This window comes from Syngnathus leptorhynchus, chromosome 4 (genome assembly GCF_054491065.1).
Source record: "Syngnathus leptorhynchus isolate UIUO chromosome 4, UIUO_Slep, whole genome shotgun sequence".
Classification (NCBI taxonomy): domain Eukaryota; kingdom Metazoa; phylum Chordata; class Actinopteri; order Syngnathiformes; family Syngnathidae; genus Syngnathus; species Syngnathus leptorhynchus.
The window spans coordinates 11,203,582-11,224,088 of NC_141198.1; the positions used below are offsets into that span (position 1 = coordinate 11,203,582).

A 20,507-nucleotide genomic window follows, 5' to 3' on the forward strand; every position below is an offset into this window, starting at 1 on the left:
CCAAAATTATTTTTTCACTGATTCAAAAAGTGCGTGTACGCTGAAGTACATTATCTCTACAAGCCATGACGTCTGAATTTCTGCTTCCGTATGTATTACGTCATTTTCTAGCCACTCCTCCTAACAGTTCCTAGCCAATAGAATGCAAGCGTTGTCAGTTGTCAACAACTGGTCGGGTGAGGAGTCAAAGTGTCCTAGTACATTACTAAATACAAATTTCCTTTCGGAACAAATATTAGTGTGTTTTTTTTCTTCTTCCTCTTTTTGTTTGTGAAACGAGACTGCGGTAGACAAACCAGTCTATTGAAGTCAGTTAGCACGTACAATTATGAGAAGTTGGCTAGTTCCCTGTTAGCGACTACGTAGCTGGTGTTGTGAGGACGGGCTGCAGGCAAGCCAGGCACTTTGGTGGCGTGACCAGCCATTAAAACTACACGTCTGATCCAAACGTGTGCAAATATCCTGCTTCTGGGACGTAAGGACCTCCTCCTAATACCCTGATGGATCCTTTTGACTATAACAGTACAGGTAAGGAATGACGAAGGTTACTGTACGAGCTGTATACAGTACGTGACAGTATGCTAACAGCAAGCAAGCTCGCTAATAATAACCAACCATTCATTGTCAGTGACTTTGAGCCGCCTACACATGAAGTGCAAGATCTATTTAACTCTTTTTAAGAGCCTGCAAAAAAAAAAAAATACTTTACACGCAGTTTTGTGACTAAGAAGCCAATCACGTGGTTATGCTCCACGTTTCTATTTAGGTATGATATTATTAGCCGCATTGCATGGCGTGTTGAGCAGATAAGTCGTGCTCAACTCTGCTTTGCCTACCAGCAGACAGCTGATCAATAACCTCTGCTGGCGTCCTAATATATCCAGGACGTTATTGACAAAACAAGCAGGCATACTGTAAGTCAGATATGTCACAAAACATGGGAGTTGTACCAAGAGGTCACAAAAGCACTTCATTGTAGTTGTCATTCAGGTTAATGACCAAAATCACCTTTACGAGTTTGCTTTTTCTGCTTTTTATGTTCCATAACTCCGATAAGATAGAACTCAAATACAAGTACCTAACTCGAACTGAACAAAGTGCCGAAGTGATTAAGAAAGTGAAAGTTTGTCTCTCAATCACTTTTTATACAATGCAAAAATGTTCAAAAGATGCACCACCGCAAACAGTATTTTAGTTTTATTAAAATATTTTTTTACACAGTTAAACCACTCTTAGAGGTAAGCCACTTCTGAACCTGTTTTTGTCCCATTGTAAACCCTACAAATTCCAAAACAGCTTGACTATTCTTGATGCTTCAAATCTTAATTTTCAACTTTTTTCATATCGACTTACAACATACGACAGTTTTGTAATCAGGCTACAAGTTCTGGCATATTTCAGGTTATATTTTAATCGTCTCCTTCTTTGGCCATTGTAGATTACCCAGTACAGAGTTCCTTTCCTATTAATAGGCATTTGTGCAGTCTATGTGAAGCTGACAGGCAGACGCTTGTGTGCCACCCTTGCATTTAGGGTTAATATTATGACCTCTTTTTAATATCACGGTTTCAAGTCACATTTCTTCTTCAAATCCATTGCCCAGTGGCTAGACATCATCTTTACCCAACTTAATATAAAGCAATGTCGGCAATTTGGAAGTGACAATGTTTTACTACATTGACTAATATTGAATTAGGAAGCTAAACATGACGTATTGTTTGTGAAATGAGCAGAGGTTGGAATTCCCTTCGAGATAATTTGATGTAGACAAGGCAGCTCACAGTGCAGTGCAGGTTGCGGAAATGCATTCTTGTGTAATCTGTGCTAGCATGTGACAAGAGCAGACAATACATTGTCATGGATTATTTGGAACTCGTAGATCCACTGTAGTGACAAAACTTGGAGTATGTCTCACTTACAAAAGTCAGATAATATTCAAGTCATTCCATCAGCACCATATGGTAAATATGTAAACTATAAATATAGTTGTAAATCTATGTATAAGGTTCAGTAGCAGGAAGTGCTGCAAGAGGGTAGATAACAGGAAACTGAGATTGCGATTTATCGAATGAGACTCTTTGACAGTCATTTGCATGAAAAAAATGACTAATGCAGAGGATGTCAACAAAAAAAACACATGACTGACTATTGACTCCTCACTCGAAAGGTTAAAAATAACTCATTAGCATTTACCTGACCTCTGTCCACGTGAGGATAATTAAGTAGGTTGTGACAGTTTGCTTGACAGACACAGAACAGTACAGTGTCGTTTGCGTATCGGAGGTTTCCTTCAAGGAACTAAGGAAGGGCAAATAACAGTAAGACGAGGATGGAATCCCGTGACACCTCATTCAGAGTTATTGCAGGACAAGAGGTGAAAAATGTTCAGACACTCTTTTTCACAACATCTTGAATTTTCTCCTAGGAGTCATGTTTTGTTTTTATGCCTTGTTTCTTTCTGTCATAGAGCGAGCCAGCCTACCAAGGAACATGATTGAGAACAGCATGTTTGAAGAAGAGCCCGACGTTGTGGATCTGGCCAGAGACTCTGCAGCATATCCGGTACACTCAAGTCATTTTACTGTACGCTATGCCTCAATCACACTTTGAAACACTCTTTCAGTTCTACACTCATTGCATGCATCATGACGTCCATCTGCACATTTAATTCAAATCAAAGGTAGACTCTGCCCTAACAAATAATTAGGAGACATATAAAGTAAATAAAATCACGAGTTGTGCTGATAACAAGCCTAACATATTTTCAACTAAAATAGAATTGCAGGGAAAATACAATTGCCTGCTTGAGCTGACTCTCAAACTTATATACCAAACATGCCGTGATGTACATGTGAGTGGCATGACTAACGGCTTTTTCGAAATGTGAGATGTGGTTCGGATGATTTTATTTATTATAGGCATATCTTGAGTAAAAGAAATAGTAATAGTACAGCGTTGTAATAATTCACTCAGTAGTTTTAGAAAAAGACTATTCTTCTTTGTTTGTGTAGATGACTGTATTATACTGTACAGCCTCCTGGTGGCCAGATTGGGCACAGCACATTCAAATGGATTGCAGCATTACATGATAAACAAACTGTCTTTACATTCGTTTTAATTATGGTATGACTCTGTGTGTTTTTATAAACTACATTATTATAGCCCAAATGTTATTTTTCATCATTGAAAAACAAAATGATAAAGCCCAAACCTTTGAATAATTGCTTACATTCGAGTTGACTCATGCTTTCTTAATGAAGTGTCCATGGAGCCAATGTTGATGCATTGTTCTTTCAGACCTTTCCAGCCCTAGATCCAGATGATACTGTGTATGAGCCTCGCAGCTCCCGGCTACTGGTGCGAGGTCTGGGGGAGAACGACGTGGATGATGATGAAGAGGACTGCGAGTCTTCAGCCCGACTTCTGGGCATGTCATTCATGAACCGCAGCGCTACCCAGAGATCTAACGTATCTCCTTATGTTCGACAACCTCCACCTAGGTAGCAGGCATTTGCTATCTTTAATTACACTACTATTTAAATGTACCGGTGCTGTCAATAAATAGGTTACTTTTCCTGTGTACCAGGTCGTGTTCGCCACCCTCAGCCCGCACCTTGGTTGTTTGTGTGCTTTTTTTGGTCATAGTGGCTTCCATGATCATGGTATTGTACTTTTTGCCTGGGTGCAACTTTACAAAGGTAAGAAAAATACAGTGAGCTTGTATGTTTTAGCATTATAGCTTCCCCAAATCTCAATTTTCTCAGCGTAGTGGAGGTAGTCGGAAATGAATGGATGGACACTTGGTGAAAATTTTCAATTTTTGCAGATGGGATGCCCCAAGCAAGATAACAGGACATCCAACAGCACTGATGATGAGCTCTTCCCATGGGCACAATTCCAACTCCCTCGTAGCATCCGTCCTCTCAGCTATGATCTCACCTTGAACCCTGATTTGAGCACCATGGATTTCAGCGGCCACACTGTCATCAACATGTTGGTCCTTCACAACACCAAGCGCATTGTCCTGCACAGCTCTTATCTCAATATTACCAAAGCTACATTTAAGGTGAGATTGTGTTTTTTAGTCTATGGGACTAAATAACTGGCTTTGAAAACATAGCAAGATACAGTCTGTAATTTCTGTACCACATGTGCTATGGGAAACTGAATCACTGGGGCTATCCAAAGCTAAAACTGGTACTGGATAAATAAATGCGGTGTAAAAGCTAATCCGGACAAATCCTGTCATTTGCAAAATCATAACCTACAGTTAGGCGACCGCTGATAAGAAATTTGTATGTGCTATGGGGATTTTGAAATATGCACAGAACTTGTGCTGATGCAGTCACGCTCATTTTGCTGGGGAAAAAAAAAAGAATTGTCTCTTTCTTACTCAATTTACATCAAGACACCAGTTTAATGAAAACAAGTCATTTGTCGCTATGAAAAAAAGAATGGTGTGCTAGCTGTTAACCAAGTTGTTAATTTACTCTCTTACAGCTTGGTGATGGGGAGGCAAGTGATGTCACCATACTTGAGAACAAGCCAAGGGAGCAGATAGCTGTCAAATTATCCGAAGAGCTGAAGGCAGGCCAGCACTGTGTGTTGATCTTGGATTACACTGCTAGTCTGTCACACACCTATAATGGTTTCTACAATAGTTCCTACACAGATCTCGATGGAAACAAAAGGTACATCCAGCTAGAGCAGAAGAGTGTTAATTCCGGATAATTCAACCTAGGTGAATGTGTGCTAATATTCCAATATTCACATCTACTATTTCCCTCAGGGTCCTAGCTGCCACCCAGTTTGAGCCATTATATGCACGAAAGGCCTTCCCCTGCTTTGACGAGCCATCATTTAAAGCCACCTTTCTGATTAAAATCAACAGGAAACCTGAGCACATGACACTCTCCAACATGCCCAAGGTAGAGTATCACATGTATTCAGCGTTATCGTCATGAATTGAATGAACATGATGATAAAGTATGACTTTATTTTAGTGACTGTATTTTAAGTGTTTAGCTCTTTTTGTCTTGCCTTCTTGCAAGTTCAAGTTCTGGGCATGCAAATATTTTAGTTGAAGTACCCATCCTTCTGATGTGTTTCCTTGTCTCAGGCAAAGACCACGCCCCTTGTCAATGGCCTGGTGCAGGATGAATTTGCAAAGACCAGTGTCAACATGAGCACTTACTTGGTGGCATTCATTGTCGGTAACTTCACCTCTGTCAGCAGAAACGTCTCTGACACTTTGGTAGGGTTGATTTCTTCAGCATTTTTCCATTTGGATGATTTGTTGTCATATCATTCAGACTGACAATCTGGATTTCTATCATGTGATTGAATTATTATTATTTTTTTTTTAGTTGTCCGTGTACAGCGTACCACAGAAGAAAGAGCATACTGACTATGCACTGGACACAGCATCCAAACTACTGGAATTTTACAATGACTTCTTTGAAATTAACTATCCGCTTCAGAAACTTGGTAAACATTATCATTACCACTATTTGTTTTCCCCTCAGCATTAGTAGCTTCACTGTCATCTTATTTTCTTTTGTGTCAGACCTGGTCGGCATTCCAGACTTCTTGGCGGGAGCCATGGAGAACTGGGGTCTGATCACCTTCAGAGAAAGCACCTTATTGGTGGGGAGGGACGCTTCTCTTATGGAAAAACAAGATGTTGCCTCCGTCATTGCTCATGAGCTGGCTCATCAGGTACTTATTCTGTTTTTTTTTTGCCTCCATGTACTGAAATATGAGGATGTCGGCGCAATCATGTTGCACTGATGTGTTCCAGTGGTTTGGAAACTTAGTCACAATGAGCTGGTGGAGTGACCTTTGGCTCAACGAAGGCTTTGCCTCTTATATGCAGTTCACGTCACTGCAGATAGTCATGCCGCAGCTTGACATGGTAAGCGGTCTTCAATTCCACAAAGTGCTGAGAAAATTTATCCAATGGACATTTTAAGATAAATGCCTCATATGAGCAGCATTGGTGATTAATTCAATTTTGATTGATCATCAGGTGTTGCATGTGTGCTCTCTTTGTGTTTACAGGGCAGCTTGTTCTTAAACATTCGATTCAGAGCATTGGACATAGATGCACTGAACTCCTCCCACGCAGTATCTACCGAAGTCAATACACCGGAGCAGGTGCACGAGATGTTCGACTCTGTGTCCTATCTGAAGGTGCACGTCTAGATTTTTTTTTTTTTATGATGGTACCTGTCTTATTGTATGCAAAACAAAGGTAGTCACAAAAGTGTGTTGTGTTTTGGTCTTCCAGGGGGCTTCCATTCTTTTCATGTTGAACGCCTCTTTGCCTGGTGACCAGCAGTTCAGAAAAGGTATCATTCAGTATCTGAAACAGTTCTCCGGTTTAAACACCGACACTGACGAATTGTGGAACAGTCTCACTGAGGTAGGTGCATTGTTTTTTTAGTTGGGATGAAAATAGAGTGACATATCATACAATTGAAACGGCATTCTTTTTCTCTCTCCTTAGGTAGAGGTCTCAAGTGAGCATCCAAATGTGTCAGAGATGATGAGGTCATGGACATCCCAGAAAGGCTTCCCTTTGGTGACTGTATCCCGTCACGGGGATGAAGTCACCTTAAAACAGGAGATTTTCCAGCTCACCTCAAACGGCGCTCGGCATTCCGACAGGTGGGCTACATCCTCCTCTTCCTCCTTCTTCTCTCTCCCTTGTGTAATGTGGTCATGGAAAGTCACCAGACCGACGGTACATTGTGTTTTACACTCTCCTAGCTTGTGGACTATTCCGCTGACGTATGTGAATGACAGCTGTAGTTTGGCCCCCGAGTGCAGACAGATGTTCATGCTGAAGACCGAGTCAGGTAAATGACAATTATCGAATCACCAACAATGATTTATCGGTTTGCGCATGTTATGTGCTAATTTGGCGAAACACTTTTGCATGCTTCTTAGAGACTCTGAAGGTGCCAGAAACTGTGAAGTGGCTGAAGTTGAACTACAGGAGCACAGGCTTCTACATCGTTGACTATGGAGACGACGGCTGGGCTGCTCTAACAGACGCTTTGTCCAACAATTCCCAAGTTCTCTCAGCAGAGGACCGTGCCTCGCTGATTCACAACATCTTTGCTCTCTCCAGGTAGGTTTACAAATTAACCCTTATGTTAATCACTCTGTAATATTATTTTTTTTCACTTCACCTCAGTCTGGGACGCGTGTCCCTCCACCAAGTCTTCAACCTCCTAAAATACATGTCAAATGAAACGGAGATGAGTCCCGTGAGTGAAGCCCTGCTGCACCTCAACCACATGTACCAGATGCTGAACAAAAGATACGAGCAAGACCTCGCCGCCCGCTTGAAGGTGCACGCACACAGTAGGAATGATATTGACACAAATCAAAAAGTGTGAGAGACACTTAAGTGGTGACATGCAAAAAAAAGTCACATAATTACCTTTTGATACATCTTACAACACCAATTGTTTATTTATCTTTTGAAATATTTAAAGTTTGAATTGTCCTTGAAATATTTGCAGGCATATATTTTGAAACACTTTGGTGCACTGATGGATAAGCAAACATGGACCAAGGAGGAGAGTATGTCCAAAATGAATCTGCGATCTGCTCTGTTAGAGACAGCCTGTGATCTGGGACAGGAAAAATGCAAGCAGAAAGCAAAAGACATGTTTAAGCAGTATGTCGACTCGAATGGAACCTTCCAGTGAGTCAAACATATTATACTGAGAAAACAAATCAAATGAATGAAAATAGAGATGGGTTTAACCTAAAATGTGATTTTCTTTTAATTTTTTTTTTTGGTAGGATTCCGGGCGATCTCCAGAGAGTTGTGTTCAGTGTGGCAGCCCAGTCCAGTGAAGACTGGGAAACTTTGCTCACGTTGTATCATTATGCCACTTATGACTCAGAGAAGCAAAATATGCTAAGGGGCTTAGCTTCTACGCAGGACACGCAGAAAATCGTCTGGTACGCAACATTTTTATCATAATACTTAATACTTATATAAAAATAATGTACTTGCTAATAAGCTGTTTATCATTACACTCATGTTGTTCCTTCCAGGCTTCTCAATGGAGCTTTAAACGATGATCTCATCAAAGTACAGAACATTCCCTTGGTCTTCAAAACAATCTGCCAGAGTTTTGCCGGCAACTTGATTACTTGGGACTTTGTTCAAGACAACTGGAACCAGCTCATACAAACGTGTGTGGCCCATTTTCAGAAAAAAAGTTGGTTCATGCCATGAGGACAGAACACAATCTAATCAGTGTTTTATTCTTGTAGGTTCCCACTAGGTTCATTTCCCATCCAATCAATCGTTAAGTCAGTCACCTTTCAGTTGTCGGCACAGTCGCATCTTAATCAGGTATAGACTTTCTTCTAAGAATCAAACTTTGTTGGGTGTTGTCTTATGCTCTGCCGTGCGTGTGTGTTGTGCAGGTGCAGTATTTCTTCTCCAGCCTAAGTGAGAGCGTTTCCCAGTCGCGAAGCGTGCAGGAAGCGCTGGAAAAAATCCGACTGAACCAGCGCTGGATGGAGAGGAGTCTTCCTGCTCTTCAAAACATTTAATGCAGGCCAGGCACTCTTTCCATTTCTGCCTTCCTCTTTTCCCCCGTATGGGTTTAGCTGTCCGACTGGGGTATACAGTATGTTTTCAAGACAACCGCAAAGATTGCACTTTTGTCTTTTAGCTCTGTTTTATACCAGGTTTGAGTTGAGATGGACCGGGTAACCTCTCATGTATGGGCTCCTGTGAGATTTTTAGCTAGCTCAGGGCGTCTCTGATTGTATCTGACAGCAACATGTCAGACATAAACACTCCTCACACTTGAAGCTGTCGACCAAACCTCACATCAGACAATCATACGATCCACTTTGCTTTACAGACCCTTTCAATCGACAACTGTGTGAGCTGCTCCTTAAAGAAAGTACATGTGTGTGAACACGACAGGGTTTCTTGTCCATAAGTCTTGGAACAGTCTTTATGCTTTATTATATAGACTTTTCTGCACATTTAGAGACGCGGGCATGTAAATTTGCATTTGTTCCTCTTGTTAAAATGTACATACAGAATACAGAAACAATAGCAGCCTGTAATTATTCATCCTGGCACATCCAATATATTTGAGAGGATGAGGAAGTTGACTTAAGAAAATGTCCTTCCCACTATGTACAGTAGATGGCGCAGTGCACCACTGTGCTGGTTTAAAGAAACCAACGTGTCTTAAATGAAGCAAACAGCACACTGGATACACATGAAGTTTGCATTTCAGTTCAGAACCCTGTTCTCTTTGATTTCCCAGCAGTCATCTGATGTTATAAAATTCTAGATTTATGATGTAAATACAGTGTGTTCGGCCCTACGACAGCACAGCAGCTGTTTTGGATGTACCATTTTTATTTATTTTGCCATGACATTGCTCCACTTGTTTTTTTTAGCTTTTTCTTGTGTACATAGAAATGTATAGAGGACATTTCTTGATAAAGTTTGATCAAGACTCTTGTCCAAACACTTTTTATTGTATCTTTTGGTTGTATAACACTGCCCGGGGGCATTTGTGGACATGGTGTTTGTATAAGGGCTCTCGTGTATAGAAGAATGTTTATTTTGGGTATCTGTCCGCATCTGCCTGATACAATGGTTTAAAGTTACTCCATTTCCAGAATAAATAGCTGTCAAACTATTTATTATGTTCACTTCACCCCATCTCATACCTTGCACACCTTACATATTTAAATTCCTATGAATTATTTAGATGACCATTATTTGTACACTATCTTCTCAGTTAAAGCTTTACCCTTTTACGATGCCGTGTGTGTGCGTGCGTCTGACTGTCTGTCTGACTGTCTGTTTATTTCATCTCCATTTTGGGCGCCAGCAGCAACTCAGTCTAACGATTTGGTATGAGACAGGAGATCAGATATCGTTATGAGGCATAGCCTTTCATAAGTGTTGACCGAGGTTATTGTAGTTAACGAAACTGTGTTCTACTTTTCCAAAACTAACTAGAATTATAGCATGCATGTATTTCAACTTTATTATGCATTGCACTTATTATAGTTCAACATCTGTGGACTGTTAAACTATACTCTGTATGATGAAAATATTGATTGTCAATAATGTCAATTTGAATTTGAATGTCCTGGGTCAGTCGACTTTTTTGACCCAAGTTGGGTTGTTATTAACTCAGCATTTTTAAGGGTGTCCATTTCACAACTTCAACAGAAATCCTCTCAACTCAAGGTAGGTCTATCCTTGTCAAAATCTACATCTAGGACACTTATGATTTTGTCATACAGAAGATTTATAACAACTTGGAAAAGAAATTCAGATGCTCACTGTTTTAAATTTTTGATGATGATATGCCATGCTTTATAAACAATAAATGCCACATTTGTGTAACCTCTTCATTTTGATGAAAGTCTACATTTCAAGGACATTTGTGTCTGCTGTATTTTCAGTCGAATTGTGCTAGTGTATACTCTTGTCACTATGCAAATTCAAGGAGCGGAGTGTTATCTACTATTTTGACATGTTTTGTGAAGATGACTGGGTCAGAAGACTCTTATCTTGATCCAAGGATGTTTCCATGCAGGCGACAGTAATTTGCATGTAGCTGTCTTGCATTGAGTGGGCGTAGCAGCCTAGATTTTTTTTTTTGTCTTCATCGGCCAATTACCAAAGGGCTCAACTTCAAAGAATCAAACACCGGTGTCTGACTTTTTGTCCTCAGTAGGGTCATTATGGATGTAATTTTAATTTTTATGTAAAACTCAAAGTCATATAGATTCATCCAACCAAAAGCTATTACAGATATTCATATTTGCATTCAACTTAAGTCTAATTATAGAGTGTATATATAAGAAAATGAAGTGAAAATATCAACGATTAATGAAGTTGCAATTAAATAACTGTCACTTGTGTTTTGGTCAGTCATGAGCTCATCTTTGAGGCTTTTATGATCTGTTTGGGGGGCTATTATTATTATTATTTTTTTTACTCCATTCAGTTTTCTACATTTTCTATTACGCATTTTTATTTATTATGTGTGGGTGGGACTACCAAACAAGGTAATGGGTGCAGCCAAACGGTTTCGCAAATCCGCCATCTTTATTATTCGGAGAGACTTTAGTAGTCCAAACAACTCAAGGATGCCGAAGTGGAGAGATCAATTGAATTTTTCAAGCAGTGTTCCCACATCTGTGGACAAAGTCCAATGTTACAAAACTGAAAGACTAAAACTGTGACCTTTGATTTTTATTTTATCATTGAAACCTGAAGTATTCTTTGAAATTGAAGAGTAATATTTTCTTCTGTGAACGTGTGTCCCTCCTATTTCCCTACAGGTTTAGACAGCATAAAATATCCAGTTGCCCTTTTAACTACCAAAGCAAACCCAGCAACACGTGCAGTGGCAAAGGTGTCAACATGTGCAGTGCAAGAGCTGTGAGTATGATGAAGAACAATGTCATAAGCGAATGCTGATAGAATCTTTACTGCGTCAAAGCTGTCATGAACATCTAGTTACACATGAGTTTACATGATCAGATCTTATATGTACTGTAAAATGGTTCTTTACAATGAGAAATTCAGGTCAAGTGCCAACACGCTAATACCCTAAATGCCATGTGGCTATATTTCATGTAGTTGCTAATTCTATGCTATAAATTCACTTTAGTTACTTAAGTCATGTTACTCAAATGAGGAGTTTCAGACCAGTCCAGTAAATAAAGGTCCCTGGCACGTTATTGAGTATTTAAAATGTTCTTTTTGGAAATTTCAGATCATGTATCCCCAAATAGGCTACTGTACATTAAATATATTGTACAGCTTACACACATGAAATTTAGAAAATGTCAAATACACTAAATAGTGTAGTGCAATAAATTCTGCAATGCAATATGTGCGAATGAAGAAATCAAATCAAAACTAGAATTTGTAATGATGCAGTACTAAAATGAAGTTGTCTGTGGTCACTCATCTTTCCGTTTGTAGCATCACAAACTCATTTTGTGTCATTATGTGACCATTCCTCATATCTCTCTAGAGGACAGCCTCTATGCTAAGAAATCTTTTGAAGCCACGATTCAGCTTTTCACTTTATTGCTGATACCATTCAGTCACTTTGTTAGTCGACAAATATTTCAACTATGTTTTCCAAAGGGCAAGTCACTTGACTAGCAGCAGCACTCCAAGTGTGACGAGCTTCCCTGCAGCTTCGTTTAATAGTATCTTACTTCATATTCACCTTTGCAAAAGCCCGAAGAAAGACCAAAGTCTTTTTGAACTAAATTAGTGCAAATGAGAAGGGATGACAAATGGGGGAAATCACCTTCCAGAATGGCCAGGCTGTAATGGATGCTGAGTAGGTAACATTTATCACAAAATGTGATTCTGTACAATGTTAACTAGGACAATATGAGAGTCTAATAATGACAACCTACTTCACTCATAATCAAATGTCCCACAGACACAAAAATGGGAACACTCGTTATTCATCAAACTTGACCATGTATGTGGGATTTCCGAAGGTCCGCTTGAACCGTCTTGGGTGAGAGCTTCACAGGTTGGTTCCTTCAATGCTTTAACTGTAGCTCCCTCTCCAATGCCAAGTAATCATGCCGCCCGCTAAACACAGTTGCTGCGTTTGTACAGCATCGTGACCAAATAGGTTTATCTCGGTCTCATCAAACCATGAGACATGATTCCAGCAATACATGTCTGACTTCTTAGTCTGCTTATCTTCAGCAACCTGCATTATCTTTATGGGTGGTTTTTCCTTCTGGGATGACAACCATGCAGACTAATTTCATGCAGTGTGCAATGTAACGGCTGTGAACTGGTGGCCTGACCCCGCAACCATTCAATTTCTTTGGTGAGGCTTGTCAAACCAGAACTCCTAGTGATGAGTATGAGAGTGTAAGAGTGATATTTAACAAAACTTTCCATCAGCACAGAAACACTCATTCATGCATTCGTGTTTTTGGCACCAATAAGGTAATTGGCGACGTTGCCAGAGAGTAAGTTGTTAGACTCAAATTTGGTGAGGATTTTGGTATACAACATAATATAATTTTTTATTTTTTTTTAAAAGATGTAAAAATTGTCACAGTTTCATTTTTTTTCTCTGCTGTAGATCTGCTTATTTTGCAAACCCTTTTCCCTGGGTTAAGTATTTTTTAATACTTTTCTTTTGAAGAAAGAAATTATGTATTTCTTTTTCATACATAATTTGTAAGCATTTCATGTGTCTGGTTGTCCTCTGTAGTTGTTTCCTCCCCAGTGTCACTTTGCTCGGTCTCTGTTTGGGGCCCTATGACAATTTGTGTCATGTTGGCTTCCTCCATAGCATTGAGGTTGAGCCTCAGCTCTTCTTTCTCGTTCAATATTATCTCATCAACATTAGTTCTCTGCTGCTCCTCCTTTTTCTTCTGCTCTTCGTCCACCTTCTCCTGCTTCTCCTGTTTCTTCATTTTCCAGAAATAGCACAGATTTTTCTCTGGGTAGGTGACTTTGGCTAGTGGCAGCTTGAAGATCTTATTGGTTTCTGTGGTGATGAGCAAAAATGTAAGCGCAGAGAGACAGAAGGGCCACGTGCAGGCTGGGAGACCAAACTGTAAAAAAAAAAACAACAACTTGCTGTTCATACCAATGCAATGTGGATGGGGTTAACATAATACTGATTTATGATTTGGAAAACATACCGCTGACATGATGTTGGCAATGGCAGAGCCCAGGTATGCACAGAAAAAGCCTACAGAGCAGAAAAGAAAAGATGATGAATAATGACGTTCATTAAAACCTCAAACAATGATTGCCATGCCAACTCACCGCAAGTGATAGCAAGCAGGTGCACTTGCCAAGTGAGCGCGTAAAACATTCCGCCAATGGCAATGCATGCCAGCACGCAGTTGTATCCCCAAAGTCCAAAATAAATTGCGCCAAACGGAGCTGCCAAAGCCAGGCCTGTGCAGCAAAATGCAAAAAGAGATCAACAACATCTATTTGGGTCACTCACAACAGCTAGCTCAATATCATCTTGGGAGATGGGGGTTTTAAAACATGACATTTATTTAGCGGACCTACCTGTAAGCATGCCAATTGTCGATCCGAGGACGGCGTGAGCACACGTGATGGGGGAGGAGATAAAGAGTGAGATGATGAAGATGCCTCCTGTCCAAGGGTTGTCACAGCCATAGACCTGGCCAACTCCCACGGGAACCGACATGAACAGCTGAGGGGACATTCATTTCCGGATGTTCACAAAAACAACCCCGGACCTCCGAAGCCTGGAAGGAAAACTTTGGACCTCTTTGAATCAATGTGGACGCTTAAGAGCCTACTAAGAGTGGTTGATTTCTTACGTTGACATGAATTGGTTGTGTTCAACATATGCAAGCATCTGACCTTGGCAACGTCGATTTCCTCCCAGGTGATATTAGGCAGCTCGGTGCGTGGTTGGATGAGGACTTGAGGAAAGTGGTGGTTGTAGTGACCTGTGGCCACCATGTGGAGGCACACCAGAATGTTGAATGGCAGCGTGAAGACTGGCAGATCCCAACGACTGTTAATGGATGCCAAGGCACTGGACAGGACTGGGCTGAAACAAACCCAAATTTGTAAACCTCTGATAGATGTAATAATCAATGATGGGATCTGGCTAACTATTTGGTTGACATGTACCAAGCGAGTTGCAAATCCGTTTGGTATAGTATTCGTCCTCATTAGGATTCATTATATGACTCTCCTATGTTCTTTTTGTTCTAGTTGTTGCTCCACTATTAGAATAACTCAACCTTCAAAATTCTTTGTATGTTTTTGCGTACTTAGCCATAAAGATAATTGTCACTCTGACAATTAACCCCGATGGGTCAATTTAGTCACTTCGACGAGCCAACCATTACTACCCCATTTTTCCACCCCTTGCCACAACTGGTTTGACGACATTTTGGTGAGGCCACATCTGTGCTCCCAGTCACGCCAATCACCCAGCGAATGGGCGTTTCTGCCGCACACATTCTGTGTTCATCTGTTCACATATCTTTGGTCTCACCCCTTCTTGCTTGAGCGTCTCCATTAATCACGCAATTACTGTCACCCGCTCTTCATTATCCCTCATGTATTTAATTAAGCCTTGCCCGTGCGATCCTATGTGACGACTTGTCTACTCTGTCCCTGTTTACACTGTCTCTGTTCACGCTGTCTCTGTTTACTCTAGTTACTCTAAGTTCCCCCTCCATGAGTCGTCACCTTATCGTGGTGGACGGGTTTGTGTGTCCTAATGATCCTAGGACCCAAGTTGTTTGGGGCTTTATGCTCCTGGCAGGGTCACCCATGGTAAAAGGGTCCTAAGTGAGGGGCGGTCCGATCCCCAGCTACAGAAGCTGCGAGGGCAGGATGGAGCGTAAAATCGACAGGCGGATCGGTGCAGCGTCTGCTGTGATGCAGACTCTATACCGGTCCGTCGTGATGACTAGAGAGCTTCGCCTTTCGGCTCAGCTCTCAATTGACTTGTTGATCTATGCTTCTACCCTCACCTAAGGTCACAAGCTATGGGTCGTGACCGAAATAACGAGATCCCGGATACAAGCGGCCAAAATGAGTTTCCTCCTCAGGCTATCCAAGCTCTCCCTTAGAGATTGGGTGAGAAGCTCGGTCATCTGTTTGGGTGGATGGATGGATGGATGGATGGATGGATGGATGGATGGATGGATGGATGGATGGATGGACGGACGGGCGGACGGATGGATACTTTAAGTTCACATCTGTTTTTGCTCCTGTCGTCTTGCCCCGTTGCTGTCCGCTATACTACCTGTCTGTTGCCCGTATTGGTCCCTGTTCTCCTGTTCCCCTTTCCCATCATTCCATGACAGGTGGCCGATTAAGGTCCATTATTATCATGAGATATTCATGTTTTTTTTTTTTTTTTAATTAACATTGTTAATGTTATTGATTTTATTTTGACAAATTCATTAAATATGACTCCAATCATAACATCTTACCACATCATGGAAAGGAAGATGTTAGGCAGCAAGAGCCACCAGTACCAGTTTCCAGCATTGGAGAAGACAGCCATCAACAAGCCCACGAGGATACCATTGTAGCCATACAGTCCCGCAGCAATTGCTCCTCTGAAAAAAATCACGACAGCCCAAACGATTCAGAATATTTTTTAACCATTGCTCCCAATGGGAGTTTGTATCTACACGCTTTTACTTCCTGTTAAGAAACCAAGAGCCTACACCACTAGTTTAATAACAAAAAATGAATGACTAACCTGTTCTGTCGTAGAATGAGGGCTGAAATGGTAGCAAAGAGAGTCCCCACAAACCCGTTCAATGCCCACCAGTAGTTCTGCAGGATGAGGCCCGCAAAGATAATGAGGCCACTCAATGGGTTGTTAACAAACATAACCTGGGCGGCTCCACGCAGGACCCAGTCCAGCAACTGGAGCAAGAAAAACTGTTCTTGAAGAAAAATAAAGAAGATAGCGTGTCAATGTTACCTTCTGTCTGCCTCAACATTTGAATGCTCCATGGAACACTCCTGTCCCAGTGCGAGTGTCACGGGTGAGGTTGAGCGTATTCTGGTTGATACTCAGTTGCAGGGCACCTTTTGGAATAGCTTTTATTTTCTCGTTGAAACTAATAAGTTAAGCAAGCACTGAAAACAGCCAAGGAATTTATTAATGTTGATAAACATCTAAATGCAAAGTCAGCTAAATTCTAACAGAAGCAGGAGAAAGTGTGGGTCTAGCAGGGAGCTGGAACATGTCCCAGTTTATAGACTGCTCCCTGAGAGGGCATCAAAATAACGATGTAGGTGTTGGCTTTTAATGTAAACCTACTTTCCATCCACTTTGCAAAAATCGCCATATCTCCGGCAAAATAGGAGACCCCCTTCAAGAAGCGAGCCTTGGCCCGCCGTAGGCATGTGACTTGTGCCGCTGGCTGGACGGCCTGCTTGTCATTCTCACGCTTCAGGTCAAGTTGTGCCATCAGGGGTTGCAATTCCTGCAGCAACAATTCATAATTGAACATTGCTCAATCCTCATCACTGAGGATTTGCGCACACGCATATGTGGAAGTGCACGACTCGTACAGAGATCTCGATAATCCCATCAATATCCTCAGGAAACAGATCAGTATAATTTGTTTTTACAAATGCTCAATCTCATACGCATGCACTATCCATAATTCGAGAAAGCCACTGTCAGAAAGGATGGCTTTAATAATTATAACGTGTGTGTAATAAGAAAAGCTTGTAAATATTCTGTTGCCCAATTCAGTGTTTGTCAACCACTGTGCTGTGCCGTGAGTGATCGTCAGGTGTGCCGTGGAAAATTATCCAATTTCACCTAATTGGTCTAATAATATTTTTTGAAAACAAATTAACCAGGATATCAGCTCAGTGTTCATCCAAACATGCACAGGTTTCACACTGAGTAAAATATACTGAGATTGACATTTTGTACATGCAACTTTTCATATTGTAACAGTGAAATCTTTCCCAAATATTATTGCACTTTAAGTGCACTTTTCATTTGAAAGAAGAAATATAAGAGATGATAAAATACGTTTTTGAGTTGATTCCTATTCAAGACACTTTGATAAGAATGACTATATTGTTAATATAGGTGGCTATGTCTTAACAGTTTTTTGTCGGTGTGTCTCGAGTGTGCCGTGAATGAAAAAAAGGTTGACAAACACTGGCCTAATTTACCACATTAAAGGTAAAAAATATATCCCTGGTAAATATTTATGCAAGGCTGACATTTGATATATATATATATATATATATATATATATATATATATATATATATATATATATATATATATATATATATATATAAAAAAAAAAATGTACATGATCCTCTTACCTTTGTAAAAAGTGACCTCGGCATAAGTTCAAATGGTTAAGTACTGGCTTGGCATGAAAGGTCTTTAAGCGTTGCATCACAACTAAGTCCTGCCTATCTTGCACCACCTCTTTTTGCTCCCTTAAAAAATCTTTTATCTCTGCCCCACCCATGTGTTTTCAAGAAAATACTTGCAAAAAATTCTCTTGTATATAAATAACTTTAGCTGGCTTACATTTTCTTTTGTTTATATGCTTTACATTTTTCTGTTAGCTGTCATACAAGTGTTCTGGAAGCCTTTCTTCTGTCAAGGGATGATTGGCATTGAATGAATAATACTCATTGTCAATTTCAACTCCCTTTCTGATCTATGCAAAGTTTGCGTTGCATGCTCACAAGTGAACCACATCACACATATGCAGTTATGTGCTAGAGAGAAAAACTTTGGTCAAGGGCATCTCCACAAATGATTACCTTTTTATTTCTACCACATTTTTGTTCATAGTGGGATTCCAACCCATGTTCTTGCAGTCTTAGTAGTCCTTTGGAACCTCTTTGCGGACTTGTAAAGTTTGACTGTGTTACTGTGAAGAAAAGTCAACACCAAATACAAAACTTTATTTGGGGTTTGATCGTAGGTAGTGCAAAGGATGGCAAATTAGTTGTTTTTCAGTTTGCATTTGTATGAAAAACGTTTTTATCTAGGTCTCATTTTTCTTATTAAATGATAAAAAACAAACAGGGCTGTGTCGACTTTTGGTCTACTTTTACCTTCTGATAACTCTAACTTTGTAAATGTCTTTATTGCTGGGTGTATTTATCATGTCGATAAAAATTAATTCATCTTCCGAACTGCTTATCCTCACAAGGGTTGCTCATGGGCATGCTTTTTTATTTTATTTTATTTTATTTGATTATTTTTTATTTTTTTTAGAAACGGGTGTCCTTTTTGAGATTCTGAAAATGATTTAGTTGAAGACTCACACCTAAGCCTTGGTCACCTTTTATTATTACATTGTTTTTATTTTCATTTTCCCCACGACTCCCTCAAAAGGTTACATCAAAAAAAAATTGTATTATCAAACACTGAAATCAACAATAAAATAGGAATACATTTTTTCCAGCATTGTTACATAACGTCATGCTACCAGAAAAACAAAAACAAAAATAACTGTCTCATAAACAAAATCACGGGTAGCATCACTTTTGGCTGATACTGACATCTGGTGAACAAAACAGGAAGTGTCATGATTATGTCACCTCATCTCTTTACCTGGGCCGATGGCCTCATACTTTCACACTTTCATTTATGTCCTTTTCTCAATATTGCAAATCAGTGAAGCCATGCAAATAACAGACACTTAAGAAAAGACCTGACAAGATTAGTGGAATAGAGGCACTATTTTTTTTTTCTTGCAGACAGCATACTTTGAAAGGACCACAAAAATATGTGCCCTGTGATTCTTTTCAGTGTGTGTGCGAGAGCCATGAGTTTATGTGCGTGTGTGTGCGTGTGTATTCCAGCTTCAGTCAGAGTCTATGGAACCTGATACTGGATGACTCCCCATCACAAGAATGTGAGTTTCCTTCTCTCTGGCTAGACGCCTGGCCACATCTCCATCTGTGTGTGTTTGTGTGCAACTTGTACAATTTGCCCCTTTTTCTGAGCCTCTCTTTCTGAACACTGAGAAATTCTTGATGCATTTGCACTTGGGCTTTCTGGACTTTTTCCTCATCAAATGTCAATTTAGTTTCCAACCTTTATGCTTGTTATACAGCCAAAACAAGGATGGAGCAGAAGAATGTGCAAGTGTCTCTCTCTTTCTTGGGCCAACAACACAAACTGATTGGCATAACCTAAACTTTGCTGTTACTTGCATGAAGCCGCTCCTCCAACCCATGCAAAATTTGAGGGAAATTGTTGTGATTGTGCTTAATTAATTGGTTTGTGTCGTAAAAATATTCAAAAGAGCTTTTCGATTGGGGCTGGATGATGTCATCGCTAGAACTTAAAACACACAATACCTATAAAACTAGTAGCACAATGTTTTGCAGCATGAACCATCACAAAAGAATGGCGTTTCAGGACCATTTGGGAGGCTGGGTGAATTCTAGATCATTTAAAAACGCATCTCTAATACCTGAAAAAAAAAAAAAAAAGAGTAGCAGCACAATTCTTCAGATTTTTTTTTTATTATTACAGCAGAAACGCAGCAGACTTTTCTCAATATTTCGCATGGGGTGGGGGCCAAGTTCACTCAGGTTGCCATATTTTGTTGTTATACATTGCATAGATTTGACTTTAAATTTTAGGAAAATTAGGAAAATTAGTTCAAGCAAATTGTGATATTTTATTTTGTGACAAACATCATTGAAACAACTTTTTAACTACTTGTACTGCATTTAAATTTAATGAGTGTGCCTGGCTGTTTGTCTATATAAGCCCTGTGATTGACTGGGAACCAGGCCAGTGTGTAGTCTGTCATTTTGTCTGAAGTCAGTAACAGTACAGAATGTGATCTGTCTTTAGCCAACTCCTCCTGGACAGTGTTGGCTCGTGAGTGAACGATTCGTTCAAAAGTACGAATCTTTTCAGTGAACGAGAGTTCATATGACAGTTCATAACTTCAAC

The 20,507-nt window shown here is 40.2% G+C and overlaps 2 protein-coding genes across 3 annotated transcripts; one reads left to right on the top strand and one right to left on the bottom strand.

The window, feature by feature from the left end:
- Positions 1 to 168: 168 nt before the first annotated feature.
- On the top strand, positions 169 to 10,416 carry lnpep (leucyl/cystinyl aminopeptidase). 2 transcript variants are annotated; one of them, XM_085910108.1, is made up of 22 exons: positions 169 to 528; positions 2,468 to 2,583; positions 3,298 to 3,500; positions 3,587 to 3,698; positions 3,827 to 4,066; positions 4,501 to 4,691; positions 4,790 to 4,928; positions 5,120 to 5,254; positions 5,367 to 5,487; positions 5,567 to 5,718; positions 5,801 to 5,914; positions 6,061 to 6,192; positions 6,290 to 6,424; positions 6,509 to 6,669; positions 6,772 to 6,860; positions 6,952 to 7,135; positions 7,202 to 7,358; positions 7,533 to 7,717; positions 7,819 to 7,980; positions 8,077 to 8,217; positions 8,299 to 8,380; positions 8,455 to 10,416. In XM_085910108.1, the coding sequence occupies exons 1-22, from the start codon at positions 501 to 503 to the stop codon at positions 8,581 to 8,583; spliced, it is 3,108 nt and encodes a 1,035-aa protein (XP_085766234.1). In that variant the 5' UTR covers positions 169 to 500; the 3' UTR covers positions 8,584 to 10,416. The 2 variants fall into 2 exon arrangements, with proteins under 2 accessions (XP_085766234.1, XP_085766235.1); XM_085910109.1 differs by having other exon boundaries at positions 2,468 to 2,562.
- A 1,128-nt stretch (positions 10,417 to 11,544) lies between these two features.
- slc14a2 (solute carrier family 14 member 2) lies at positions 11,545 to 17,970 on the bottom strand. The gene is made up of 9 exons (XM_085909933.1): positions 17,897 to 17,970; positions 16,863 to 17,028; positions 16,293 to 16,482; positions 16,018 to 16,146; positions 14,423 to 14,615; positions 14,102 to 14,249; positions 13,847 to 13,981; positions 13,720 to 13,769; positions 11,545 to 13,629 (listed from the first exon to the last, which is right to left on the bottom strand). Exons 1-9 carry the CDS (start codon positions 17,918 to 17,920, stop codon positions 13,237 to 13,239), a joined length of 1,428 nt encoding a protein of 475 aa, XP_085766059.1. The 5' UTR covers positions 17,921 to 17,970; the 3' UTR covers positions 11,545 to 13,236.
- Positions 17,971 to 20,507: the final 2,537 nt, after the last annotated feature.

What these genes read in the sequence shown, in the direction of transcription:
- slc14a2 (XM_085909933.1), bottom strand. Translation starts at nt 17,920, where the DNA reads ATGCCGAGGTCACTTTTTACAAAG. An exon ending in CGAGGTCACTTTTTACAAAG is followed by an intron (nt 17,029 to 17,896) that starts GTAAGAGGATCA and finishes TTGTTGCTGCAG; the next exon opens with GAATTGCAACCCCTGATGGC. An exon ending in TTTTGCAAAGTGGATGGAAA is followed by an intron (nt 16,483 to 16,862) that starts GTAGGTTTACAT and finishes TTTTTCTTCAAG; the next exon opens with AACAGTTTTTCTTGCTCCAG.
- lnpep (XM_085910108.1), top strand. Translation starts at nt 501, where the DNA reads ATGGATCCTTTTGACTATAACAGTACAG. An exon ending in TACACTCAAGTCATTTTACT is followed by an intron (nt 2,584 to 3,297) that starts GTACGCTATGCC and finishes TTGTTCTTTCAG; the next exon opens with ACCTTTCCAGCCCTAGATCC. An exon ending in GGCGCTCGGCATTCCGACAG is followed by an intron (nt 6,670 to 6,771) that starts GTGGGCTACATC and finishes ACACTCTCCTAG; the next exon opens with CTTGTGGACTATTCCGCTGA.